This window comes from Anticarsia gemmatalis, chromosome 20, assembly GCF_050436995.1.
Source record: "Anticarsia gemmatalis isolate Benzon Research Colony breed Stoneville strain chromosome 20, ilAntGemm2 primary, whole genome shotgun sequence".
Taxonomy (NCBI): Eukaryota; Metazoa; Arthropoda; class Insecta; order Lepidoptera; family Erebidae; genus Anticarsia; species Anticarsia gemmatalis.
In genome coordinates, this window is record NC_134764.1 from 10,596,542 (window position 1) to 10,620,861 (window position 24,320).

Here is a 24,320-nt window from a genome sequence, read left to right on the forward strand (position 1 = left end):
AGATCATTCCAAAATAGTGTCAGTTGTCCCGTCGCGGAACTACTCTATGGAACTGGTAGGATAGACCCCTTCTAGCGCAATCAGTTAATGACACATCATTTTGTATAAGTTAACCATCTATCTATCAATCTGTAATCCTAGACAGAATACTGAAAATGGTCGATATGTTACTGTAAAAGCCCGAACTGTGGTATATCTTAAGATTTTCCAGTAAAACCTAAGATTTACCAACTCTCAATGGTAAAAGTCCGAACGTTCTTTTATTTCGAACTTTTACCACCATTTAATTAGCAAATCTTAGGATTTACATAACGAAACGGTAAAAGTTGATTATCATGTGTTTGAGCCGTAATATAAAGATATTGCTAGGGATATAATCATATGCCGAAATAAATAGTTATAATGAGAGTTTGAAGATGTCGCCGGAGCCCCGCTTCGCGGGGCTCCTCCTTCTGGGTGGTTTAAAAAAAAATAACCACGAAGGCTGAGGTGGGAGCTTCGCTTCGCTCGCTCCCACCTCAGCCTTCTAACCTAACCTACCCATGTCGGTTTGCCCAAAACTCCTTCTTTATAACTGTAAAATTATTTTATATTAGCTACATTTACCTGCCCTTGAGGTATATCCTAAGATTTACCAAGTAAATAGGGGTAAAAGTTCGAAATAAAAGAATTGTTCGGACTTTTACCATTGAGAGTTGGTAAATCTTAGGATATACCGGAAAATCTTAGGATTTACCACAGTCCGGGCTTTTACAGTAACAGATACATCTTTCACTTGCATTAGTTGCCTCATTATATTAATTGCATTAATGGCGCAGTGGTTTAGGTCACCAATACCATTGCGTCTGGAGGCCGTGGGTTCAATTCCCACACGGAGCAATTTGTGCGATCCACAAATAATTTGTTCCGGGTCTGGTTATGCCTGGTGTCCGATGTTTTATACGTTTGTAAAAGCCAATGCACAATAGCAATTCTTAGGGCGGGAGTAGATTGTATAAAAAAATATTTAGCCCATTTCTTTAAATACATAATTCATTAATTTTAATCGATTTGCAGTTGACACCGGTATCTCTCAGTAGTATAACAATCGTAGCAGATCGGTGCGTCAATGCACAATGGTCGGTGTTGGTTCGCTGCGCACGATGCTCTTGCGCAGGGTCGCGGCGGCCTGCTGGGGCGACCATGATAAAGAATATATGCGGATATTCATTATGTTAATGTTTAGTTTTAAGTCGAAATGATATAGTTTTAGTTTAAAAGATTTTATGTATGTACTTGCAATTAGGTTTAAGTAAATTAATTTTGTGCGTTTATATAATGGTTTAACTGTAGAATTATGACATACTATTACATTAATAAAAATTTAAGTACATATAGCATGCATTTATTTAAATTTTTCACGTTGCAGTACACAAATGCAACGTTAACACAACATTTAGGTACTTACAACATAGCTAGGTAGAGACTTTCATACTACATATAAAACACAAATTTAAATTCTAATAATAAAACCAGAATATCATGACTCTAAAACCTATTTCAATTTGATATTTTTACTAACGTTCACACACATCATTAAAACGGTCAAACTAAACGATGATATGCAAAACATCCCTATTAAGTACCACAACTTACAATAAATAGGTAATATTAAAGAATTTTCTTTATTCTATTATTCCTTTGTAATACATTACATTCTGAATGGAATACTATTACTATTATTTACTTCATAGGCAATTACAATTATTATATAAGAAGGAATTAAATTATAGAAATAATCAGTTGATCTACTAAAAGCCAAAATGTGGGGTTGGTTGATAACTTTTATTATGATCACTCCTTATTTATTAGTTTGTATTTAGTTTAAAATAATGGTAGAAATAAATAATGGAATTAAAATGAAGAAAGTGATTTATTACGGAATAATTTTGACTGTGGTGAGTGTTTTTATTAAATTTACTTATTCTTATGTCAATAGGCTTGCCTTATAATGATAGGAACTTTTGATAATGACGTAACGTGAGAGTATTTCATATACATTTGCCTTTATATAAGGGTAAATAGCGTGATGTTATGTATGTATCTCAAACTACATATGTATTTATTGACATTTTAGTTTCTCCATTTACAATATTAGTCCCATGTATTAAGAGGCAAGGTTTTTTTCTATACCACGTTACCAATTCAATTACTGCCTTTGTAGCACGGTCGGTAGTAAAACCAACTGCTGATCATAAAATCCCGGGTTCGAAACATAGATCGGGCAAGGTATTGGTATTTTCTAATTTATATTAAAATATTTCTTACTAATAGCCCAGAGTATGGTAACGCAACCGGAAAATGGCTTGCCCCCTATTTCATGGAACTATCATGTTAATGATGAAACGTGTGTATTTCATACACATCTATCTAAGCCGAGTATAACATATAGAATTATTCGTAAAGTCCTATGTTTTCCCAATGTCTTGTCACCATGTCCATCTGTTATGGTCCCGGCGTCGCTCAGCTGAGCACTCACAGTTCGATGTGCGCGGGCGCCACTCGCTTGTACCGCCTCTTTCGACTCCGCCGCAGTAAAAAGTGGACGTTCCTCAGAAAGTTATTTAAAATTAAATAATTTATTAATTATTATTATGATGAAGTTTGTGGTTCTGTTCGCGTGTGTGCTGGTGAGTTTTGTTTGTTTGTTTGTTGTTAAGGGGGCTTTAGGGGTGGTGTGCCCCATTAAATATTTGGCTAAAATCGTCTAATTATAATAAAGTAATATAAATAGGTTCTGATAACGTTATTGCAAAAAAATACCATATTAAAAGTTTAAATGAAAAAATATTTTGTGATAAATACATATATCATTGGACTAAACTTACGGCCATGTGATTCCAAACTAATCACTTATTGACAGCTCAACATTTGAAACAAAAGGACCTTTAAAAAATCTTAAGCAGTTTTCTTTTGATTCTAAGGCAACTTGCTGAGTTCCTTGCTACAAGATAGCATAGAGGCTTTTTGATAATCGATTACTACTATAAATAATAAATTTAACTCAACCCCAACCCGCACTTGGCCTGCGTGGTGGACTCAAGGCCTAACCCCTCCCCCTCGTCTGGGAGGAGACCCTTGCGCTGCAGTGGGACAGTAATGAATTAAAAAAACCTCCCACTGCCGGGCAAGGATATTCCGTAATGTGAGTGGGGTTATGCCTTGAGTCCACCACGTTATCCAAATGTGGGTTGGAGACTTTGTATACCTTCAAGAACTTTCAGGCATGCAGGGTTGCATCGCGGTGTTTTCCTTCAGCGTTAGAACAAGTGATAATTATTTCTAATACAAATGTTTTGAAAAGTCATTGCTGTGTTGCATCGGGTTCGAACCTGCAACCACTTGCGTGGGAGGTTACAGCTTTTGCCACAGGCCATCATTGCTCCCTGTGTGTACGATAACATAAGAATTAATATAAATATTTAAATATTTACAGTCTCATTATTTATCTTGTTTAAAGAAATAATTGAATAACTTACCCAAATACTAATTAAAAAGATATCGTGTGATAAAGTACGAAATAATGTGAGCTTTCTTTTGTCCTACATTGAAAACGACTGCTCCAATTACGATAAAAGCATACCGTTGTACAGCTCAAAAGTCGAACATCGTGATACAGTGTGTAAATTGAAAATTATGGTCTCAAATTACTTGATATGATGATAATTAAAATACAATAATATCATTTCAATGATATTAAATGCGGCTTGAAAGTTTAAAAAATATTTAAAAGTCCTTTTTGATTCAAAAAGAAAGTGTTATTTTTGAGTAAAAAAGGCAAAGTCACTGATCATTACAGACTGATAATAATAATTGTCGTTTAAAATAATAGTGTAGAAAAACACCATGAGAAAAGATTTACACGCTTGAAAGTTCTTTAAAACAGGTCTTAAGATGGTAAATGTCTAACCCTCATTTGGCCAGGGTGGTTGATATGAGGAGGGGGTCGGACCTATTCTCATTTGAAAAGGAGACTATTACCCATGGGTGGTAAAGGTAGAGTCAATACGTCTGATTTTTAAAATTAGTTGACTAATTACTTATTACAGATCAAAATGGTCCTTATCATAGTAATCGACCTTAAGACCTTTAGATATCGAAGTCGAAGGATCCAAAAACCACACATTAATAGTAATTTACATAAATAAATAATAAAAATACTAAAAAACACTTATATTTATATTTATGTTTCCACTTAACGTTTCCTAATTATAATCTTCCTAGGAATGCAGGGCTACCTAAATGCTACTTAGAAGTAAAGTAGACGATTATAATTTTAAAAGAGAATGTTGTCGGAATTTCGCAATTAGCACGGATGCGACAGCCCTTATTATGATCATAAATTATAGACAGAAACTTAAAGACTGAATTATCCTTTTAAATTTAGATAAATTATGTAAAGACTAGCTGACCTATGTAGCTGACCTCCATTGTCGTTCAATTTGGATAAAATTAAAAAATGTTATATGGAGTTGAAAAAAATCCCCCAAATATTTTTTTCTTAACGTATGCTGTCTAAAGGTCTCTTCCAAACTGAACTATATTGATGCTATATAAAATTTAGTCCTGATGTGCGAGCATAAAAGCGTAATTGGTACACAGAAAAGCAGACTTTTGGATTCATATTGAAAGTGTTTATGCTATGCACATCGTAATCATTAAATGATTATTATAAAGCAATTGATTTTGATATAAAGAACGAATAATAATGAATAGCGTTATAATATACTCTCTCTTTCCATATATGTATATTCCAATCTATTTATAACCTTAAAAACACCACCCAGGTATCGAACCTGACCCCATTTAGGCACCGTTTTCCAGACACTTTAACAGTATATTACCGTGTTGTTATATAATAGTTAATAATTCAACTATTATATCACTTATCAATGATCAGTTCATTTAGTCACGTTTTACGATTATGTCGGTCAATGACATTGTCGAGATGAATCAACGATATTATTTAAATTTATTTACTTACTTCTATATTAGTTCGTAGTATCGTAAGAATACATGATAATATACTTATCTGTTATTTAAATGATTTGTAAATGTGAAGTTTAAATATAACTACCTACCCCTAAGTTTAAGGTTTTCTTAGTACATAACTTAAGGAATGCAGCTATATACATACTTGTAAAGAGTAATTTAGCTATTAACCAAACAGAAACAAAAATATATGTTTCCGTAAGAAATACATAGATAATAATAAAATAAACGACTGATTTAACAAATACATAAGTATATCCTTCGTGGATAATTAATGAGGAGAAAACAAATGAATAAATGTATTTCTTAGTATTTAGTTTCGTTAAACAAAAGCGCATATATTTAAATTGATAAATGTGTCTTGTTGTCTTATTTATTATCAACAGAATATCCAAACTTTCATGATATTCTAGGAATTTTAAAGCTATTTATTTCACAATATAATAAATCGTATTTATTTGTCTTACTTTTTTGTGCCAAAACTCTCTTTTTACAATATAATTAAGTTAGTAAATGCAGAATAGTTCAATTTTGATAATTGGGAAAACAATCATCTATTGTTTTTAATTATGTGATTAGTATGACATTAAAATCGGCAAATATTACGATTTTCAAACCAGTTTTAATGTAGTTCACTGAACCGGCTTTTTACCTTTAAATTCAATTATTCTATTATATTTGTTATATAAAAAATAACCTTTATCCGCAGTTGTAGTCTGATTTGTTTACTTAAAACTAGTTCAATAAGTAAACTAGACTTTAAAATAGATATTCGAATTTATTAGATAAATAAAAACATAAAAGTATTTAATACACATTTAAGTACTATAACATCATTTTATTGGAACTTAATCAGTATATGTTAATATAGAAAAATAAGAAATTTCGAAAAAAAAAATGTTTAAATACTGACATTGCTATATGATATTATTTTTGGGCTAACATTGTTACTAGCGAAGAATTATTACGCAGGTGTATTTCATATACCACTGCCTAAACCTTCGGTCTTAACTGGCGTGATATTATATATGTATCTTCCTTTTAAAATATTTTATTTTATAATACAGTCCATAAAAACATAAAATACACCCGGAATTGACAATTAAATCGGTATAAAAGTAACGCAATTTACTTTTAAACTTCGATACAAGGCAGTGATTTCCAAATTCTTTAGACTTTTCCTCACCCATGTTCTAAAGGGAAAACATCAAAAATTGACGTCCAAGGTTCTGTGCTAGATCCTTATCGAGGTCGTATCGGAATTATCACAGGGTTTTCCTTCAGGACATCTCCAAATAAGTAGCCATTAACTTCCTAGATTGATACTAGTAAGTTTTCCCTTCCTGCTACGCTGAGGTCCCGAGTGTGATTACCGGGTCAAACAGAATGGTATTGGTATTTTCTATTTTATATAGGGAGGTTTTTCAGATGTATAGTTACATATTATTATGTCATAATCTGTGTATAAAATCTCGATTATTTTATGCAGGTATTAGGTACGAGTTATAAACAACTACTAATGTTTTTTAAGATACAATTAAGAATCAAATGACGTTATGTATGGGACTATTTTTTAAAATCTTACTTCATATTACTTTATCAAATAAATAAATATTTTCAAAATATCCATCCATAGATGGCAGAGCACTCGATGAAAATACACAAAAATCATTCTAACAGGTACCTCTTTCTTTTTGCAGTCGGTAAAAGATATTAAGTCTCAGAAAAGTCAGGAATCATTGTTTTCAGCACTCATATAAACTGTCACTGGACATTGTTTAATTAACTTTGTTTTAATTAAATGTATTGAATGAATAATGAGTTGTAATACAAATGTTATTATATACACTTAATTTGTGTTTCTTCTTCCCATGGGAGAGAGAGAGATGTTTTTTAAATATCATATTATTATTATTTAATTTTGTATATTATTCAACGGTTGTTTAAAAATATTTATATTTATGTCAGTAGGTACCTATATTTAACAAGCGAGTAAGCGAATGGAATTAGTTTTTACGATAAAGGATATTAAATTGATCTTTAGTTTTAATAAGAGGTAAAAACTTTATATCTAGAATTCAGTTAAATAAAATCTAAAAAAGAACAGATTTTATGCAATTATTTACTTTTTTACATATGTATATAAACATAATATATCGGCCGTTATACCCGAAGGTGTAGGCAGAGGTGTAGTGAACCCACTATTCGCTATAACAATATTAGTCCCATGAAATGGAAGGCGCACCTATTACTACTTAGGTAATAGGTGCTTCTTCTTATACATTGGCGGTACCGTAATTAAAATATCTACTTCAATTAACGTAATTAAACCGCGAATGTTTGAAAATCTATATCTTACTTATCTCAAAATATGAACAAAACGTATATTAATAAAATCTGCTGTTATAACGACAGTTATTTAATAAAAACCATGCGAAAGTTGATTTCGTATCGCACATCTCGTGATGAATCAAACTCGTTTCAACGGTACTCTTGGTAATTCGGCACATAAAGTGACCAACATTATAGGTATACCTGATTTAAAAATTGTTCTTTATCGATATTTATAACATTACGATATTTCAGTATTATTTAAGATTGTTAATATAATTGTTGTAGCCTTATTACTTGGACCACAGCTATATATTAGTCTCAAATATTGTAGACACCGCACAAACGCCGAAGTCAGTCCTAGGCCTAACGGCTATTTGAGATTTCTGAAGCTCTAAAAATTTGACAGAAAATCTGACTTATAAAATAGCCCAACCAGGTAATCGAACCTGATACTCAAGGAGTAATAACACCACTATTATGGTGGCAGAAACGTATGAGTACATTATTTCCCCATTACTTAGGAATCGAATCTGAGACTTTACAAAGCAGTTGTTACTGCTACATTAATCACTTACTTATCACACCTATTCACAAAACCAAAACATAAAAAAAAATCAATAGGGTAATTTCATAAAGAGTAATTGATTTGACTGGTAGCCATAATAAAAAGATATTTTGGTATAGACATAAGTAGGGTGTAGTGGCTTCACTGTTTCGTATCAAACTAGTTTCTTAAACAATGTTTCAGTCTGCAATAATTACAATTTCAACATCAATTAAAAACAATTACATAGCCTGAGCATTTTAGATGAATCTTTTACTAGAATACCCGTAGTGTGTGGTATTGTACCAAACTCCTCTCGATTGATATAGATACTGATATAAAATGATACGAGAAGCTAGATAGAAGAAAAATATGTTTATTACTGCTAAAGTTCTAATGCTACGTATAAACTGATAGTAATGATAAATGATAGAATGATAGAGTACACGCGACGCGGTTGATGACCGGTAGTGAACTGATTTTTATATAAAACTAATGAATTACGAATGCGTCGTCGCGAAAATGCTGACATGACTGAATGATAATTGTGCAATGTACGGTTGCACCGTACATGCTCCCGGGCGAGATGAGAGATGTGGGTGGGTGATAGTAATGATAACAAGATGAAAAAACAATGGTTGATATTTAAAGTATGATTAATATAAAATTAATTTATTGTCCCTGTTCGTCCATATGAAACACTGATCTACACATTGGTGAGGTAGCCGAATCTTTTTTAAAGTAACTTTTAGTGGGAATTTCGTCACTATTACCGTCACTGAGGTCTATACGCGAACAATTTACACTTTTACGACACTTGGCACACGCGCACTCATTATTGCACTGAGTTGGGACACTGACACTGGTGACACTAACTGCTGGCTGCAACACCGCAGGGTCCTCCGCCCGCGGCGCGGTGGGAGCCTCCCTCGACCACCGCGAACATCCGAAGAGACCTCGCAATCGTCGCCATGCTACTGCTGCTCCAAGCAGTATCACGATGCAGAGAATACTGTAGATCGCTACATAGTGATGTACATCATGGAAACTCACATTTTCTGTTATTGGAGTACTCTGCTTGATTACATCCAATTGGTTCTTGATATTTGACAACTCTTGTCGTTGTAATTTCATGTCACTAAGGTTGAAAACTGATTCATGGAGTGCAGGTGTCAAGTTAACTATGTTGTTGATAGGTGCCATCTCAAATGTGTTTATTTCCGGCAGGACTATCGTTTTGCTTGAACCTTGTCGGTGTCCATAAATACTAAAGTTTTCCGTCTTTATAACACATCCTTGACCTATGTTAAACAAGCCTGCATGGGTCAATTGTAATGCGGAAATTTGATCGGGGCACAACAAACGTAGTCGACATAATTCACAGCAAGTGTATAAGTAATGATTCATTTTATTTGTTTCTATAAATTTATTTATACACGGCTTAGCTATTGTTTTACATGCTCCAGTCGCTTGCGAAATCAAACAGTAGCTTTCATCATTTTTGATGTTATATATAGGCTTTTGTAAGCTACATAACAAAGTGCCTGGATTGTGTTGTGTACACGAATTGATATCGTTTTCGGTTAATGATAATAGAGCGTCCTTTTTTAAGTTAACGGCAACGTATTCTGATACAGGCACTATCTCGAGCATTTGCAGATCGACTCTATGGGGCACTGGAATGATTTTAAGAATTTCGTAAATATCCCTGGTAATCAGTGGTATTTTTACTTCAAAGATAAGGTAGTGTTCTGACATTTTGGTGCGTACTCTAAGTAAATGATAGATCTCTGTAAACTGCATTCCATCTACAGGTGACATAAGATCATTTGGGAGATGACTCGAAATGACATCAATCTCGTGCTTTAATTGCTGGGGTGATATCATGTGCAAGTTGAATTTGCCATGATATATATCGGTAACAGTATCGATTAACTCATCTTGAATGGTTTTCAATTGTAACAATATATTGTTAGCTATTAATGCCGACAAATTAAAATCGGTTATGATAGTGCAATTTTGTACGGCAGATTTTAAATGACTTATGGCATTTTCTAAACTGAGTAGTTTTTGATTGATTGCTTTATGTTGCTTTTCCATGACAGATTCCGTTCTCTTCAACAAATTATATTCTGATTCAACAATAGAGGTTTGATTTTTCCAAAGCATAGCCATATGATTTTGATTTGTTTTTATTGCATTAATGTCTCGCTCATACTTTTCTGCGAAGCGGTCATCTAACACGCCGAACAATGTGTTGGCTAGATATCCGACACCGTTTATGATACCGCGCTTGTATCGCGCACGGGCGTCAATTTGCTGATTCGATAATACACGGTTGTAATGTTGAATTTCTTGGTAGCCGTGACGTAATTGTATGAGGATTCCCTCGCAATGTGACACTGTGTTTATTTTTGTACATAGTCTGTCTAAGTACTCGATATTCTTTGATAAGGCTTTGAGACCGGCCCAGTATGGATTCATATCGAAATAAACTACTAAATTCCAATCTTCTCGAATCAGATGCATATTATTAATCTTATCAAAATATAGTGATTGATTATTCGGAAAGGTTATGTAGTTATATGAGGTATGGGACGAGGTTATTAACGTCATAAAAAATAATAAAAATGTGATAGCCATAGTTGTAAAGTTACATTTTTGTCGAGTAGGTTTTTTCGATGATTTGCTTGTTGTATTTGTTTGTTGCTGATTGTCTGTTTGTGTTGTAGGTTGATGAACTGGTAAGACGGATAGTTTTACAATGGGACGTTTTATGAGTCCATTTTTTGTTTTTACAGTAACGACTCGTACGTGACCATCCTGCCCTGGGTGAAGTGCCATAACTCTTCCCATAGGCCATTTGCCGGGGGGTGTATTTTGGTCATTTATTAGCACTATGTCGTTAATTTTGATCTCACTTTGTGCTTGTTTCCACTTACTTCTCGCGTTGAGTTGAGTGAGGTATTCTGACTGCCACCTTGCCCAAATGTCATGATATATTTTTTGTGCTAGTTGCCATCTGATTGGTAGATTTGTTTCAGAATCATATATTGTAAGGTTTGGACCACTAGCTAGAAAATGTGAAGGTGTCAATACGTCGAGATCTTCTGGGTCCTCTGACATAGGGCCAAGAGGACTCGAGTTTAAGCAAGCTTCTATTTGCGCTAGTATGGTGGCTAGCTCCTCGTAGGTGAGTTTTTGATCGCCTATTACCCTTCTCATGTGGTGTTTCAGACTCTTGACGCCTGCTTCCCAGAGTCCTCCTGCAGATGGCCATGACGGGGCATTAAAATGCCACTCAATTTCCATCGCTGTTATTCCTGGAATGGCTTGCTCTTGAATATCTTGATATTGCTGTTGTAATACGTGGTTCGCTCCTAAGAAGTTGGTGCCATTATCACTAAATATGTGACGTGGTGTACCTCTTCTGGCAGCCATCCGCCGCAGTGCTGCTAAAAATGCTGATGTTGTTAGATCCGAGACCAACTCTAAGTGTACAGCTTTGGTCGCCATACAGACAAAGAGGGCCACGTATCCCTTCGTGGTCTTGACGCCGCGACCTTTGTTTGTTTTGATGTCAATAAATCCTGTGTAATCTACGCCTGTGTTATAGAAAGGCCTTGAACGATTACAACGAGCTTCCGGCAAGTCACCCATGAGTTGGTAGTGTTTGTCGGGATTATGCCGCCTACAAGTAACGCACAAACGTAATTGTTTCTTGATAGCTCTGTTCCCGCCCAAAATCCAAAATTTCTTTCGTAAAAATGCCGATGTTAATTTCGGGCCTCCATGCAGCGTAGATTCATGACCAAAATCAATTATCAGATTTGTTAATCGATTGTTATTGGGCATAATTATGGGGTGCTTCATCTCCTCGCTAATGTAAGCTTTCCTAAGCCTACCGCCGACTCTCAAAATACCTTCACCGTCAATATAGGGATTTAGGTTTACAATCCTGCTAGATGCTTTGATTTTGTTAGTTTTCTGTAATGCTAAAATTTCTTCTAAAAATTCTGTTTGCTGTACATGTTTAATTAATAATAACTTGGCTTTATGTAACTCTTGTAATGATAAAAATGTTCCTTTCTGTTGATTTTTGTTTATAAATCGTAGAACCATTGCTAACGCACGCACAATCTTCATGTAAGAACTGCACCTTTCTATAAGTTGTGATATAATACTTTCCCTTTCTTGCTTTGTGACTACGTTTACTTTGATATTCTTCTTTACTTCTTGATCTGTAGTATATTGTAATGTCCTGTTGCTGCTCGGTATCTCTGACTGCATTAGCCAAGTAGGTCCACGCCACCAAAGAGAGTGATTCAACAATTGAGAGGGTGACAAACCCCTGCTAGCACAATCTGCCGGGTTATCCTCGGATTTGACATAATACCACTGCTCTGCTGACACTGCTTGTGTGATATGAGACACTCGGTTAGCGACAAAGGTATTCCAACGAGTGACGTCACCCTTGAGCCAACCCAACACTACCATCGAATCTGTCCAACAGTATTCCTTTATCTTATAATTTTGTAAGCACTCTTTAAGTTTAAGCATTAATTTGGATAAAAGAAGTGCTCCGCAAAGTTCTAATCGAGGGAGTGATATACATTTGCTTGTAGGTACTAATCTAGCTTTTCCAGTCATCAAAGTTATAGATGTGCTGCTTGTTTTATTTATCTTGCAATACACCACACACGCATAAACTTTAGTAGACGCATCGCAGAAGCCATGTAGTTCGATATGATCGTGCTCCTCTGTTTGTATCCACCTTTCGACGCGATATTGATTAATGGTGACAAGATCTTCCCGAATTTTAATCCATTCTCTAAGAATTTCATCCGGTAAAGCGTCATCCCATTGAAGATTCGAAATCCAAACCTTTTGAAACAGGATTTTTAATTTAGTTGTGATCGGGGAAAGCCAACCTAGCGGGTCAAATAGTTTTGATATGTTTGATAGCAATGTACGCTTAGTTGTTTTTGATATATTTTTTTCTATGTTGTATTGAAAATGGAATGTATCTTCATGCGGATTCCAGCTGAGTCCTAAAGTTTTTGTTGATTCTATATGTCTGAAATCATATCCAGATTGATTGTTGTCAAGTGAATCAACGTTATGTAACAACTCAGGTGTATTGGACTTCCACTTGCGCAAGTTGAAACCGCCTGATTGCAATATTTGTATTAGTTCATGTTGTATACGTTTAGCCGATTCAATTTGATGTGCTCCGTATAAGGCGTCGTCCATATAAAACGAGTTCAATAAAATATTAATAGCACAGCTGTTGGGATAATTTGGCTTTTCATCTTGAGCAAGTTGACGTAAAGTCATCATTGCAAGAAAAGGCGCTGCTTTTGTTCCGTATGTCACGGTTGTCAAACGAAATTCTTGTACCCTGTCTCCAGGATGATCTCTCCAAACGATCTTCTGCAGCTCTTGATCACATTCGTTCACCCAAATCATACGAAACATTTTCTCTATGTCTGCTGTAAATCCGTATCTAAACTGCCGCCATATAATGATCAAATTTTGTAAATCTTGCTGTAAGTTTGGCCCTCGATACATAAGATCATTCAAGCTATATCCAGAGGTTGTTTTTGAGGACGCATTAAAAACAACGCGTAATTTCGTCGTTGTGGAATCAGCCTTATGAACGCAATGATGAGGTAAATAATAACTTTTGTCAATTTCACAGTTTTTGCTTGCTAACGTCATATGGCCGAGTGATAGGTATTCATGAATAAATGATTTATATTCACGTGCAATATCTTTTTGCTGAGTAAATTTTCTTTCCAACTGTTTAAATTGTGCAATTGCTTTGGACTTTGAGTTGCCTAAATTTTCATAGAACATTGATTTTAAGGGCAACCGAACTTCATATCTGCCATCCTGGCGTCGCTTAGTCGTATTTTTGTAAAAATCTATGCATTTTTGATCCTCTTGTGAATACGTAGTATTGTCATGCTGACTTATGTCCTCTATCTCCCAAAATCTTTTGATATCTTCCATGTTTCTCAAAACTACGTTGCATTGTAATGGTTTGATAGTTTTGCCACATAATATCCAACCGAGGCTAGTCTGCTGAGCAGTCGGGAAGGAATCTGATTTGCAAATCCCCTCTAAAATGATTTCCGAATATACTTCGCTACCTAAGAGTATATCGACAGGACGGCTGACGTAAAACTCGGTATCGGCAAGTTGAATATTATCTAGACAAGACCATGCTGGCTTGTTAAAGGTAACATTAGGTAAATTATTCACTAACGACTGCATGATAAAGACATCCGATTGATACATGATATTGCTATATATTGATTTGAAATTAATAGTGATTGCTCCTGTACAATTACTATTTTTGGAACCTACACCGGACACCACACCTTTCAGTTTTTGTCTCGGAAGGCATAATAGTCGCGCTGCGTTCTCTGTTATCAATGACGTTTGCGATCCTTGATCTAGCAGAGCGCGCATTTTGATAAAGATTCCATCTGCGTTTTGCACCATTATCATAGCGGTAGGTAATAAAACTTCTTGTGCTTGGCCCTGCAAAGACACATGCGAGTTCCAATGACCCCGAGGTGACTCGTTGTTGGTCGCGGATTTTGATGTCGATGCAGCGGGCGTCACGTTGCCGCGCGTGTATGATTCATGTAGGACAGTGTTATGATTTCCATTGCACGTGCGACACCGTTTTTCTGATATACATGCCTTATTATGATGATTGTAAAGACAATTACTGCATAAACTGTATTTCTTTACAGCCCTTTTTTTCTCATCGGGGGACATGCCTAAAAACTTTTCGCAATAAAATATGCCATGATCGTATGTTTCACAAATGGGGCAGTTGTATTTGGATTGATGTCCAAACGTGTTGCCGTCTGACACTGCTTCAGTTCGATTACTCGTAGATGATTTTTGATAATGCAGTTTTTGCTGTTTGCTTCTCAACGACGATATGATATGATTGTTGCTAAAACTATTCTGAATAGTCTTTACATCCGCCTTCCTAGCTGACGTCTCTAATGTAATAAATTTACTTTCAAGAAAATCAAGAAACTCTTTCAACACTGGTAGTTCTCTTGGTTCTTTAAGTGATTGAAGGTATTCTGTATGAGTTTCGGGATCTAATTTCTGTGACAATATGTATACTAGAAAAGGGTCCCATGATGTAACATCAATACCTAAATTCCTAATGGCATTCAAACACTCGTTGGTGGTTGAATGAACTCTTTTGATATGATTGACTGATAACTTAGCGCTTATGGGGATATTTAACAGGATACTCGCTTGAGATGTAAATAAGAGTTTTTTATTATTGTATCGCTGATTTAGAATATCCCAGCATACAGTGTAGTTGTCGGTGCTAATCGTAAGATGTTGAATCAAACGCTCGGCCTCTCCTTTGACCTTTCCTTTCAAAAATTGCATTTTTTGAGCTCCCGACAATGACGGATTTTTGTGTATGGTCTCTGTAAAGAGGTCCCTAAAGGATGTCCACTGTCTATAACTACCACTAAAAGTAGGGATTTCCATTTGCGGTGTAGTTTTCTTAGTGAACGAAGTAGACCATAATTTTTTGTTGATTGTCTTTTTCATGTCATTGTAAATCTGCTCATAGGAAGAATACATATCCTCATACTCTTTGTTTGAACCTTCCAAGTCACTATCTATCTCCCAATGTAAGGTGTCGATGACCGACCAACGCGTTTGAAGGGTATGAAGTAAATCATCGAACTCCCATTTCTCTGCTACGGAATGTAAATTAATGTTTGATACAGTTCGTTTAAATGCTCTAAAATTGCTCATCTGTTTCCTCAACATCTCGTCTGTTTTACTACTAATGCCCTTGGACACGGAAGGAGAAGGCAGGCTCGATCCAGCCCCGGAAAGAAGTGTAGCCGGCTTCAACATAGGTGTAGTTGGCCTGCTTTCCTCCCTATACTGATAATTTTGTATCGCCTGACGTATATTACCGAACCTATCCTTTACAATATCATACTGATTAGCGGTAAAATATTCATGAGATGTTACTCCAAAACGGCACAAATTGTCATGGTTTGCTTGGAACTCATGCCAGTAACTGTAGCCGTCTAAGGTCTCGAGACGACGCTTGATGTAGGAAGAGGTCTTCCTCTCCGCTCCGTCTTTCTTAAAATTGGTAAAAAGTTGCTCAATAGCAGAAACAATTTGCTGTTGCGTGGACAAAAGATCTTCCATCGTTGCTTTTCAGATGAAAGTAAGAAAAAGGGAAAGATCTTGCTTGATATTCCGCTGAATAGTTTACCAGTTGACCGCGAATGCTGGATGCTCACGATCACCGCTGATAGTTCCGACGCACAAAACACAATAGTTCACGAATGTTGCTGGTTATACACTTCACTATGTAACAGTCTCACACGCGAAATGTAACTGAGTGTCCGTTTTATTCTCGAAGGACCAAAAAGATGTGTGGTATTGTACCAAACACCTCTCGATTGATATAGATACTGATATAAAATGATACGAGAAGCTAGATAGAAGAAAAATATGTTTATTACTGCTAAAGTTCTAATGCTACGTATAAACTGATAGTAATGATAAATGATAGAATGATAGAGTACACGCGACGCGGTTGATGACCGGTAGTGAACTGATTTTTATATAAAACTAATGAATTACGAATGCGTCGTCGCGAAAATGCTGACATGACTGAATGATAATTGTGCAATGTACGGTTGCACCGTACACGTAGAGTACCAGAGTAGTTTTATAATACCAGTTAAATAATTTTTCGTTAAACCAGTCAACTACCCAATTCACCTAATACCTAAGTCCATCCTCATCACAAAACCAAGTCACATCCCGATGACATAAACGCAGTAACCATCACAAGGCTGGTCCTCGACATAACCTCCGCGCGCAGTTGGCAGGCAGCTCACGTGCCAATGCCATTCAGTTCCTCACCTATTGTTTGATGCGAGTTTAATCTTTAGGGGTTTAGTGCTTCCTAGAGATTGCGTGTTACTTGGTTATTTTAGCAGTTATTGCTGGTTTAGATAAAGGCTAAATGGTGGCATAAGTTGTGAGATTTGTATGTTCGTAAACTGCTGAAAATGCTTGCGAAGCTGAATGTTCTTAAACTTAAACGCAAATTATATAGTATTTCGAAAAACTTTGCAGATAGGCACGCAGACAGTATTACTCGATTTTATATACAAAACCCAGTAAAAAACTATTTGTGAACTATTAAACTCATCATTTTGTGTCGAGTAAAAATCCCTATCACTAATTAATTTATCACTAATTTAAGTGTTGTAAAGTTACACAAATTTTTCTATAGGACAATTTTAAGTGTTTGTAAGTCTTTTTATTTATTTATTGGTCAAACGGATATCCACTGTAAAAAAATGTCTTGTACCTTGCAGTAAAGATAAATAAATCTCCTTTATGTTACGGTACGCAAATTAATCATATACCGCAATCAGGCACTTTTTGAATGAAATGATTGCGTTCTTCGGTCTCTGCAACTCCTATGGGAAGAAGGCGTGATTTTTTGTGTGTAGGAATTCCTGTTATTATAAATCAGTTAAATCATATGTTACTAAAATAATACAAAAACCATACAAAACTATGAAAAGATCAACACTATCTATTTAAAATTCACGTTCAGTGTTGTCGATTTACTTGTTTTATAGTTAGTACGTGAGGTGGCGCTAGTGTCGTCGAATAAATTTCTTTTGATGTCTCCTACCTTTGCTGAATAGTGATGAACATCGTCTGTTTAATGTGGAGATAATGTTTCTTTTGACATATATTCATGCTTAGTTTTGCCGTAGCAAAAATATATGTAAGTATTTCTGTTTTTGTATATAGCAAAGGGTATTTAAAAAATATTATTACATTGAATTTGCTAATTACTTAATACTACTGTATACGCTTCTATAAAGAGCTAGTTTTTGGAAACGATTCATATTGATAATGCAAAATGTAGGATTCTAAACTCACCAATTTTCGATTGTCGTAACTTACCAAAACTATGTATCTGAAAAATATTTTGTTCAAATGTGTACCTATATAGTTTTTTAGAAATAATAATTTATGATTTTCAAATTATCAATGACTTTATCAATGTGTTAAACTATTCCAAAAATCATATTAATAACAAAGACATTTTGTTGGAGTGTCCCTACTCACTACTAGATGGCATTGCCACCAACATTACACGCGGAATCCTTTCTTGTACCGACTAAGGTGAACATAAGCAATTTAGCTGAAACAATTAATAGTTTAATAACATTACTGAATCACTATTGACGTAATATAACTCTATAAGACATTGAGGGTAGTAATTAACATAATAATGAGTCTCAATGTCTGCCTACTGCCATGGGAACAAGGCGTGATAATACTTTGATTTTATTGTTTCATTTTAGTACAAATTACTTGTGCTTATTTGGTGAAAGTACTTAATAATAGTTGTGATTTAAATACGAATTATTTAATTATGAACTAAGTATCCTTTGATGTATGACGTCTTATCACGTAGAATAAAATAAGTAGTGACGTAGGTTCGATTGCCACTGGAAACAAATATTTGACCACAAGTTATTAAATATTCATGTCCTCGCCACTGGTCACCGGTCTCCTACCGGAATATGATTAAGTGCAGGTTGGAGATTTTGTCTCCCTTCAGGAACTACCTTAAAACTGTCAGGCATGCTGACCATTAGTGCTCGTAGATACTTGTTTAGGAATAAAAATCTAAATCATTTTCCATCTCAATTCTTCATTATCTTCGTTCCAGTTGTCCCCACAATGCAGCGGCGTGCCGGTAGAGGACTCCGTGGTGTCGGTGTACACCACGCAGTCCACCACGGCCGGCACCAGCCCTTCCCTCGACGTCTACCACCAGATAGCCAATAACATCGCTGAGAGAATCACTTCGCCGATATACAGGTAACTAGACTAATTACTAGACTACTAGACTACAATGATAAAGCACTTTGCAGTCCCACTGCTGAGACTATTAATGTTTACCACCACTTTGATCAAGATCATGCCAGAGGTTAATGATTTAAAAAAATCTATTAATGTCCTAAATTAGATTTTCATTTTGGGAGTATAAACCCAAAATAAAAATGAAGTTGAGGCCGGCCTTGAGGCTACCACACAGGCTAAGTCAGTTCAAGGCACAGATTACGACATCAAAAATTATATTTACATAGGGCGATGGAAGAATAGTGCAGTTTTTCCATTCACGATGAACTTTGCAACAAAAGTAAGCATAATGCGAAATGAATTTACATTTGGATTCTCTTTCAAAAACATTCAAAAAAGTTTTCCCATTGCGCAACACGGTACAACAAAGAGTTATAAATAATACTTGTATATAACTAAACAGATATGATTGTCGTCACATATTCTAAACAGACAGTGTATTGTGTAGTGACATAAATGGACTTCCTCAGTCCAGTGACGCTATGTTTGGTGGGCTCTTTATTGTCATGGAGTTATACACTAAGAGACAAAGGAAAGGGATTGGATAGGAATAATTAGATTATGCTAAGAGGATCGGTAAGTGAAGCTATTTATGGGAGCTGAGTGATTGACAAATCACTAAGAGGAAACTTAAAATTTTGACAGCAGATACTAGTTTCTGCAGGCATATTATATTGCGCAACGAAAATTTGACTTAATAAGTTAGGTGTAGGTAGCTGGGTGAAGATTCTTTTAAATTAAAAGTAAAAGGAAGAACTTGGATTTTAAAAAGTATTTTACAACTTAACACAAACAAAGCTGCGGAAGAAAGCTAGTGGTACAACTGAAAATAACATTGCAGACAGCATCTTCTTTTCTATGCTTTTAATTTAGTATCAAGAAATATCTTAAGAGAATTCATTTCACATAAAATCTGAAAGCTCCATATCTCAATTCCAGGTTCCTCGGCTACAACACCACGACTACGGCTGCAGCAGAGACGACCACAAAACAACCCTGGGACAAAATAGAACTGCTCGACGATCCTGACCTCACGAAGACCCACGACATGAAGCCGGTTGACAACGACATCGCACACGAGAGAGATGTGGAGGAACTGTCCGTCGCAGGTAAGAGGAATGTCAGCCTAGCTTTTCTTACAACTATGTTGTAGTCGGCTTCCAGTCGCAGTGGATGCAGCTATGTAGCAGTATTTTACTTAGAGCGCCTCATTGGGCCTCCACAACTCAGTTAGTTAAGTTATAATACGATACCCCTCTGTAAGACTTTCAAGCTTCTGACTGCTGGGAAAGACCCAACTATGATGAATTTGGATTCCAGTCTCACTGGATGCAGCAGAATATCAGCATTTTACATGCAGCGACTGCCTATCAGACCTCCGCAACCCAGTTACCTTCGGTAAGCTTAGTTATCAGACTTTCAAGCTTCTGACTACTGGTAGAGACCCAAATATGTTGGAGTTGGCTTCCAGTCTCACCGAATGCAGTTGAATACCCGTTTTTTATATGGAGCGACTGCCTATCAGAGTTCCACAGCCCAATTACTTGGGAATAACACGATACCCTCCAGTAAGACTGGTTATCAGACTTTCAAGTTGCTGACTACTGGTAAAGACCCAACTATGTTGGAGTAGGCTTCTAGTCTCACTGGATGCAGCTAAATACCAGTACCTTACATGGCTACTGCCTATATGACCTCCACAACCCAGTTACCTGCGTTGTAACACAATACCCTTAGGTAAGACTGGTTATTAGACTTTCAAGGTTCTGACTACTGGTAACGATTGTCATCTTTGAAAATGACAGCCGGGACACACAATTTAACTTGTCTCCCGAAACACGAAGGAACTCGGAATGTTTAATCACCCATCCATTTATCAACCTCGGCAAGCGTAGCTAAACTTGAGAGATCGATCTGCGCGGCTGTTAATTCTTAGCCACAAGCTTCTAAGGTACGAGTAGCTTCTTGGAATATATACATACATTGAGTGAATACGTTAGTAGCTGCCAGGACTGGGAGCTCACGTCGCTAGACGGGGATAAAACAAGATTATGCCGTTTCCTGGAATCTGCAGGAGTACGAAATGTCACTAATAATTGTATCTGCATAGTGTTAGTTCCCACTTCTCTATAAATTTGGTTTTACGTATAAATGTCAAAGTGTATGGTAAACTAGCTGCTGCCGGCGACTTTGTCTATGTTAAAGTATTTTCTAGGATAAAAAGTATTATAACGTGTGTTAATCCAGGTTTTAAAGTATCTGAGTACCAAGGAAAATAAAAATCCGTTCAGTGGCATTGGGGTGATGAAGTAACAATACTTTTACATTAATATGCTGCATGAATGTATTAAGGAAAGTTAATAGGTACTTAATAGTTTAAAGCTATTTTTAAAACGAATGATACATTCAACCTCTGTAACAACCACCATATGATTTCAATTTAATTTTAACAGAAAACAAGTAGATCTGCAGCTAAATTATCCTATCCTTTCACAGGCATAACAAAATCAGACAAGAAGCCAGAAAAGATCACACTGTACTCCAGCCTATCCTCGTACCTTCCAGCCAAACTGGAAAAGAACGACACCATAAAGAACGAGGTGGACAATGACCTGGACTCCTTAGAATTAGACGACATCGAACCTGAGAAACCCAGGGAAGGACCTTTCATTTATGTACTGGAATTCTTCGGAAGCATCCTACAGTTGCTCTGGGGAGGCTTTCTCGCTTTGTTCAAACCTAGTAATGGTAGTAATGGAAGTAGATAAGTTTTTTGATTTATATGTGTGTTGTAAATTGAATGAATTCTTGAAGTGCTATTTAAATTCGCTAAATATTGTTAAAAAGGTGATTGTGAGCTTTAAAATTCAAGGGATTTTTTGGCTTTGAAATTTTAAGAAATAGAGTACCTATATAGTTATTTGTTCGGTTACAGTTTTTAATTTTTAAGGTCACCATTGTTTTTGTCGTTTCGGCGGTACATATTTTTTTCGATGGATTACATCAGAGTGGGAATTTCGAATTAGTGTGGAAAATATTTTTAAAAAGCTTTACGTTGCGATAAGATGTTATGTTCGTGCCTAAAGTAAAAAGATTTTAAGTAGATAGCTTAAAATTTCTAACCTCGTTCTAATATTGGTGTTTTAAAAGGTTGTGACTTATCTATATCGTCTGTGTTCGTAAAATTTTAGGGCACCTTTATAAAGAGATCGTTTTTACGAGAAAATTTTAAAACTATTCTGTGGTTCGAGTAAAATTCTGGCTCAATTTGTTTGGTCGGGAATTTTTGAAAATATGCTACTTTTTTGTTACTCTTTTGAAGATATTATATGCATAATATTAAAATGCTACGTATCTGGTACCCTGTGAAAATGCGCGGTGACCTATCCGTTGTCCATCTTATATGTATACAAATCTTAATATGACGTATAACAAGTATAACGTGAATATTTTAACTGTTAAATTGGGAAACCACTAGCGAATGGTCTATAATAATATATGTGTGCTATGTGTGTAACAGACTAATGTAATAAATAACTACAATTTAGAGGCTATACTTAGAAAATAGTATTGAAAGTACTACAGGTTTATAAAACTTGAGTTAATTTAATTAATTTATACGTATAATGGAGATTTATTTACTGTTATAAATCTATGCGATACATTATCGATTTAGTGCCTTTGCTAAGTTAGTTGTATACGATCGTAATTGTATTACAATTCTGTATTGTGCTTGACGCGACTCAAATGCGATGCAACTTAGATCCAGTCACTATATAACATCGGTACAATCGCGATGCAGATTCTATTGAGATAAATTTGACTTATGACAGTTTACCTTCATTATACAAAAATAAGAATAATGTATAATTATGTATATTGGTCACAATTTTTATTGTTAACATTAAAATACTTGTGATTGATTTTATATTTATTTAAGTATGTTTTTATTTTATATTTGTTCATTGGTTTGAGATAAAAAGGTGCCATGGTGTGAAATATAGTCAAAAACTATGTATTATGTGTTAATATATTTTTTGTAGATTTTAAGATTTTATTTATGTAAAATGTTAATAAATCAGAATAAAAATAATTTATCTTATTCGATTTTAATTACCTCTTTTTAGTTGCTTTTTATTGCATAGTAATCAATACTTATTTTTGTGATTTTATTTTCTTCTATGTTTACATTGTTTCAATTTAAGATCTGTGTGGTAGAGCATATTGCTGCAAATCTCGAGGTCTTGGGTTCGATTTCCGAGTCGAACATACCTTTTTTAATTTGGTACAAAATTTAATTTGTAAAATATCGTGATATTTAGCAATAAGTTCACCGCCTATTACATGGGACAGGGGACCAACTTTAGATCTATCTATCTATCTAATCAGCCCGTATCCACCCACTGTTGAGTATAGGCTAGTCTCATCCATTTCGGCCCTACACATTTTACAATTGTCCAACTTTAGATGCGGTGAAATTAATACGACTTGGGTATTCATAGATATACAACTTTACCTACACCTTAGAGTAGAAAAGCGTGAAACATATCCAAAAATAAAACTTCATTTTCTCTTTATTTGTTCAGTACACCGTCAATAGGTACTCGTAATAAAATAAGATGTTTTTCTGTCTCGCCTCGTCGTCTGAATCACTACAAATCGGCCATCAGCCCGTCTACGACGGAAACTGTTCGAAATAGCAGCCATCTTTAAACTAGGACAAGAATAAAAATGTAAAATATAGTAGGTATAGTGGATTATTTTGTTTCAATGATATACGACGAGCAAGAATATTCGACAGATATAACCAAATACAGTTACACTTTGCGATGTAAAAAAAAACTATTTTTGCCGTGAAGTTTTTTTTTATTTTCAATAAAAGTGTATCGTAGGTATGACTTTCAAACAAATGCTAATCGGAACCTAATTTAGCGTAGTGATATAGCTTACCCAACCAATGGATGACTGTTGGCATCAAAAAACAGTCGACAAACTGATGGAATGGCGTCGATTAGTAGGTACTGTATAGCAGAAGTGTATACTGTTATAACCATCCAATACCGAGTGCGTATGGTGTGCTGCAAGCCTTAAGAGTAAAGAAAACTTAAGCTTAAGACGTTGGCTCTTCCCATGACGATGATTGATCACTTCTTCAATAAATCACACAGGAGTTACAAGGAAAAATATATTATTTCATGTTGAAACAAACAAAAAATTGGCACAGACACAACAAAATAAAACGTTTTTGCCGTCGACGTCAACCCAATTTCCCTCAGGTATCGTAAAACGAATAAAATTATGCCTCATGTACAAAAGAATAAACAAAATATAAATACATTATATTTATTGTGAAGCGCCTGCCGTTCGCTTAATAGCAATATTCTCTGAGGACTATTGCTAGTAATGTTTTTATAGGAATTGTTCTAGA

At 35.4% G+C, this 24,320-nt stretch overlaps 1 protein-coding gene across 2 annotated transcripts; it reads left to right on the plus strand.

The window, feature by feature from the left end:
* The first annotated feature begins 1,796 nt into the window (after window positions 1-1,796).
* On the plus strand, window positions 1,797-22,977 carry LOC142981542 (uncharacterized). Of its 2 annotated transcripts, none has more exons than XM_076127538.1 (4): window positions 1,797-1,937; window positions 18,699-18,850; window positions 19,832-20,001; window positions 21,389-22,977. In XM_076127538.1, exons 1-4 carry the CDS (start codon window positions 1,872-1,874, stop codon window positions 21,658-21,660), a joined length of 660 nt encoding a protein of 219 aa, XP_075983653.1. In that variant the 5' UTR covers window positions 1,797-1,871; the 3' UTR covers window positions 21,661-22,977. The 2 variants fall into 2 exon arrangements, with proteins under 2 accessions (XP_075983653.1, XP_075983654.1); XM_076127539.1 differs by lacking the exon at window positions 1,797-1,937 and adding an exon at window positions 2,531-2,669.
* The last annotated feature ends 1,343 nt before the right edge of the window (window positions 22,978-24,320 follow it).

Bases quoted from the DNA above. Each gene is read 5' to 3' on its own strand.
- LOC142981542 (XM_076127538.1), top strand. From the start codon at position 1,872: ATGGTAGAAATAAATAATGGAATTAAAATGAAGAAAGTGATTTATTAC. The intron at 18,851-19,831 runs GTAACTAGACTA...TCTCAATTCCAG, and splicing joins ATCACTTCGCCGATATACAG to GTTCCTCGGCTACAACACCA. The intron at 20,002-21,388 runs GTAAGAGGAATG...ATCCTTTCACAG, and splicing joins GGAGGAACTGTCCGTCGCAG to GCATAACAAAATCAGACAAG.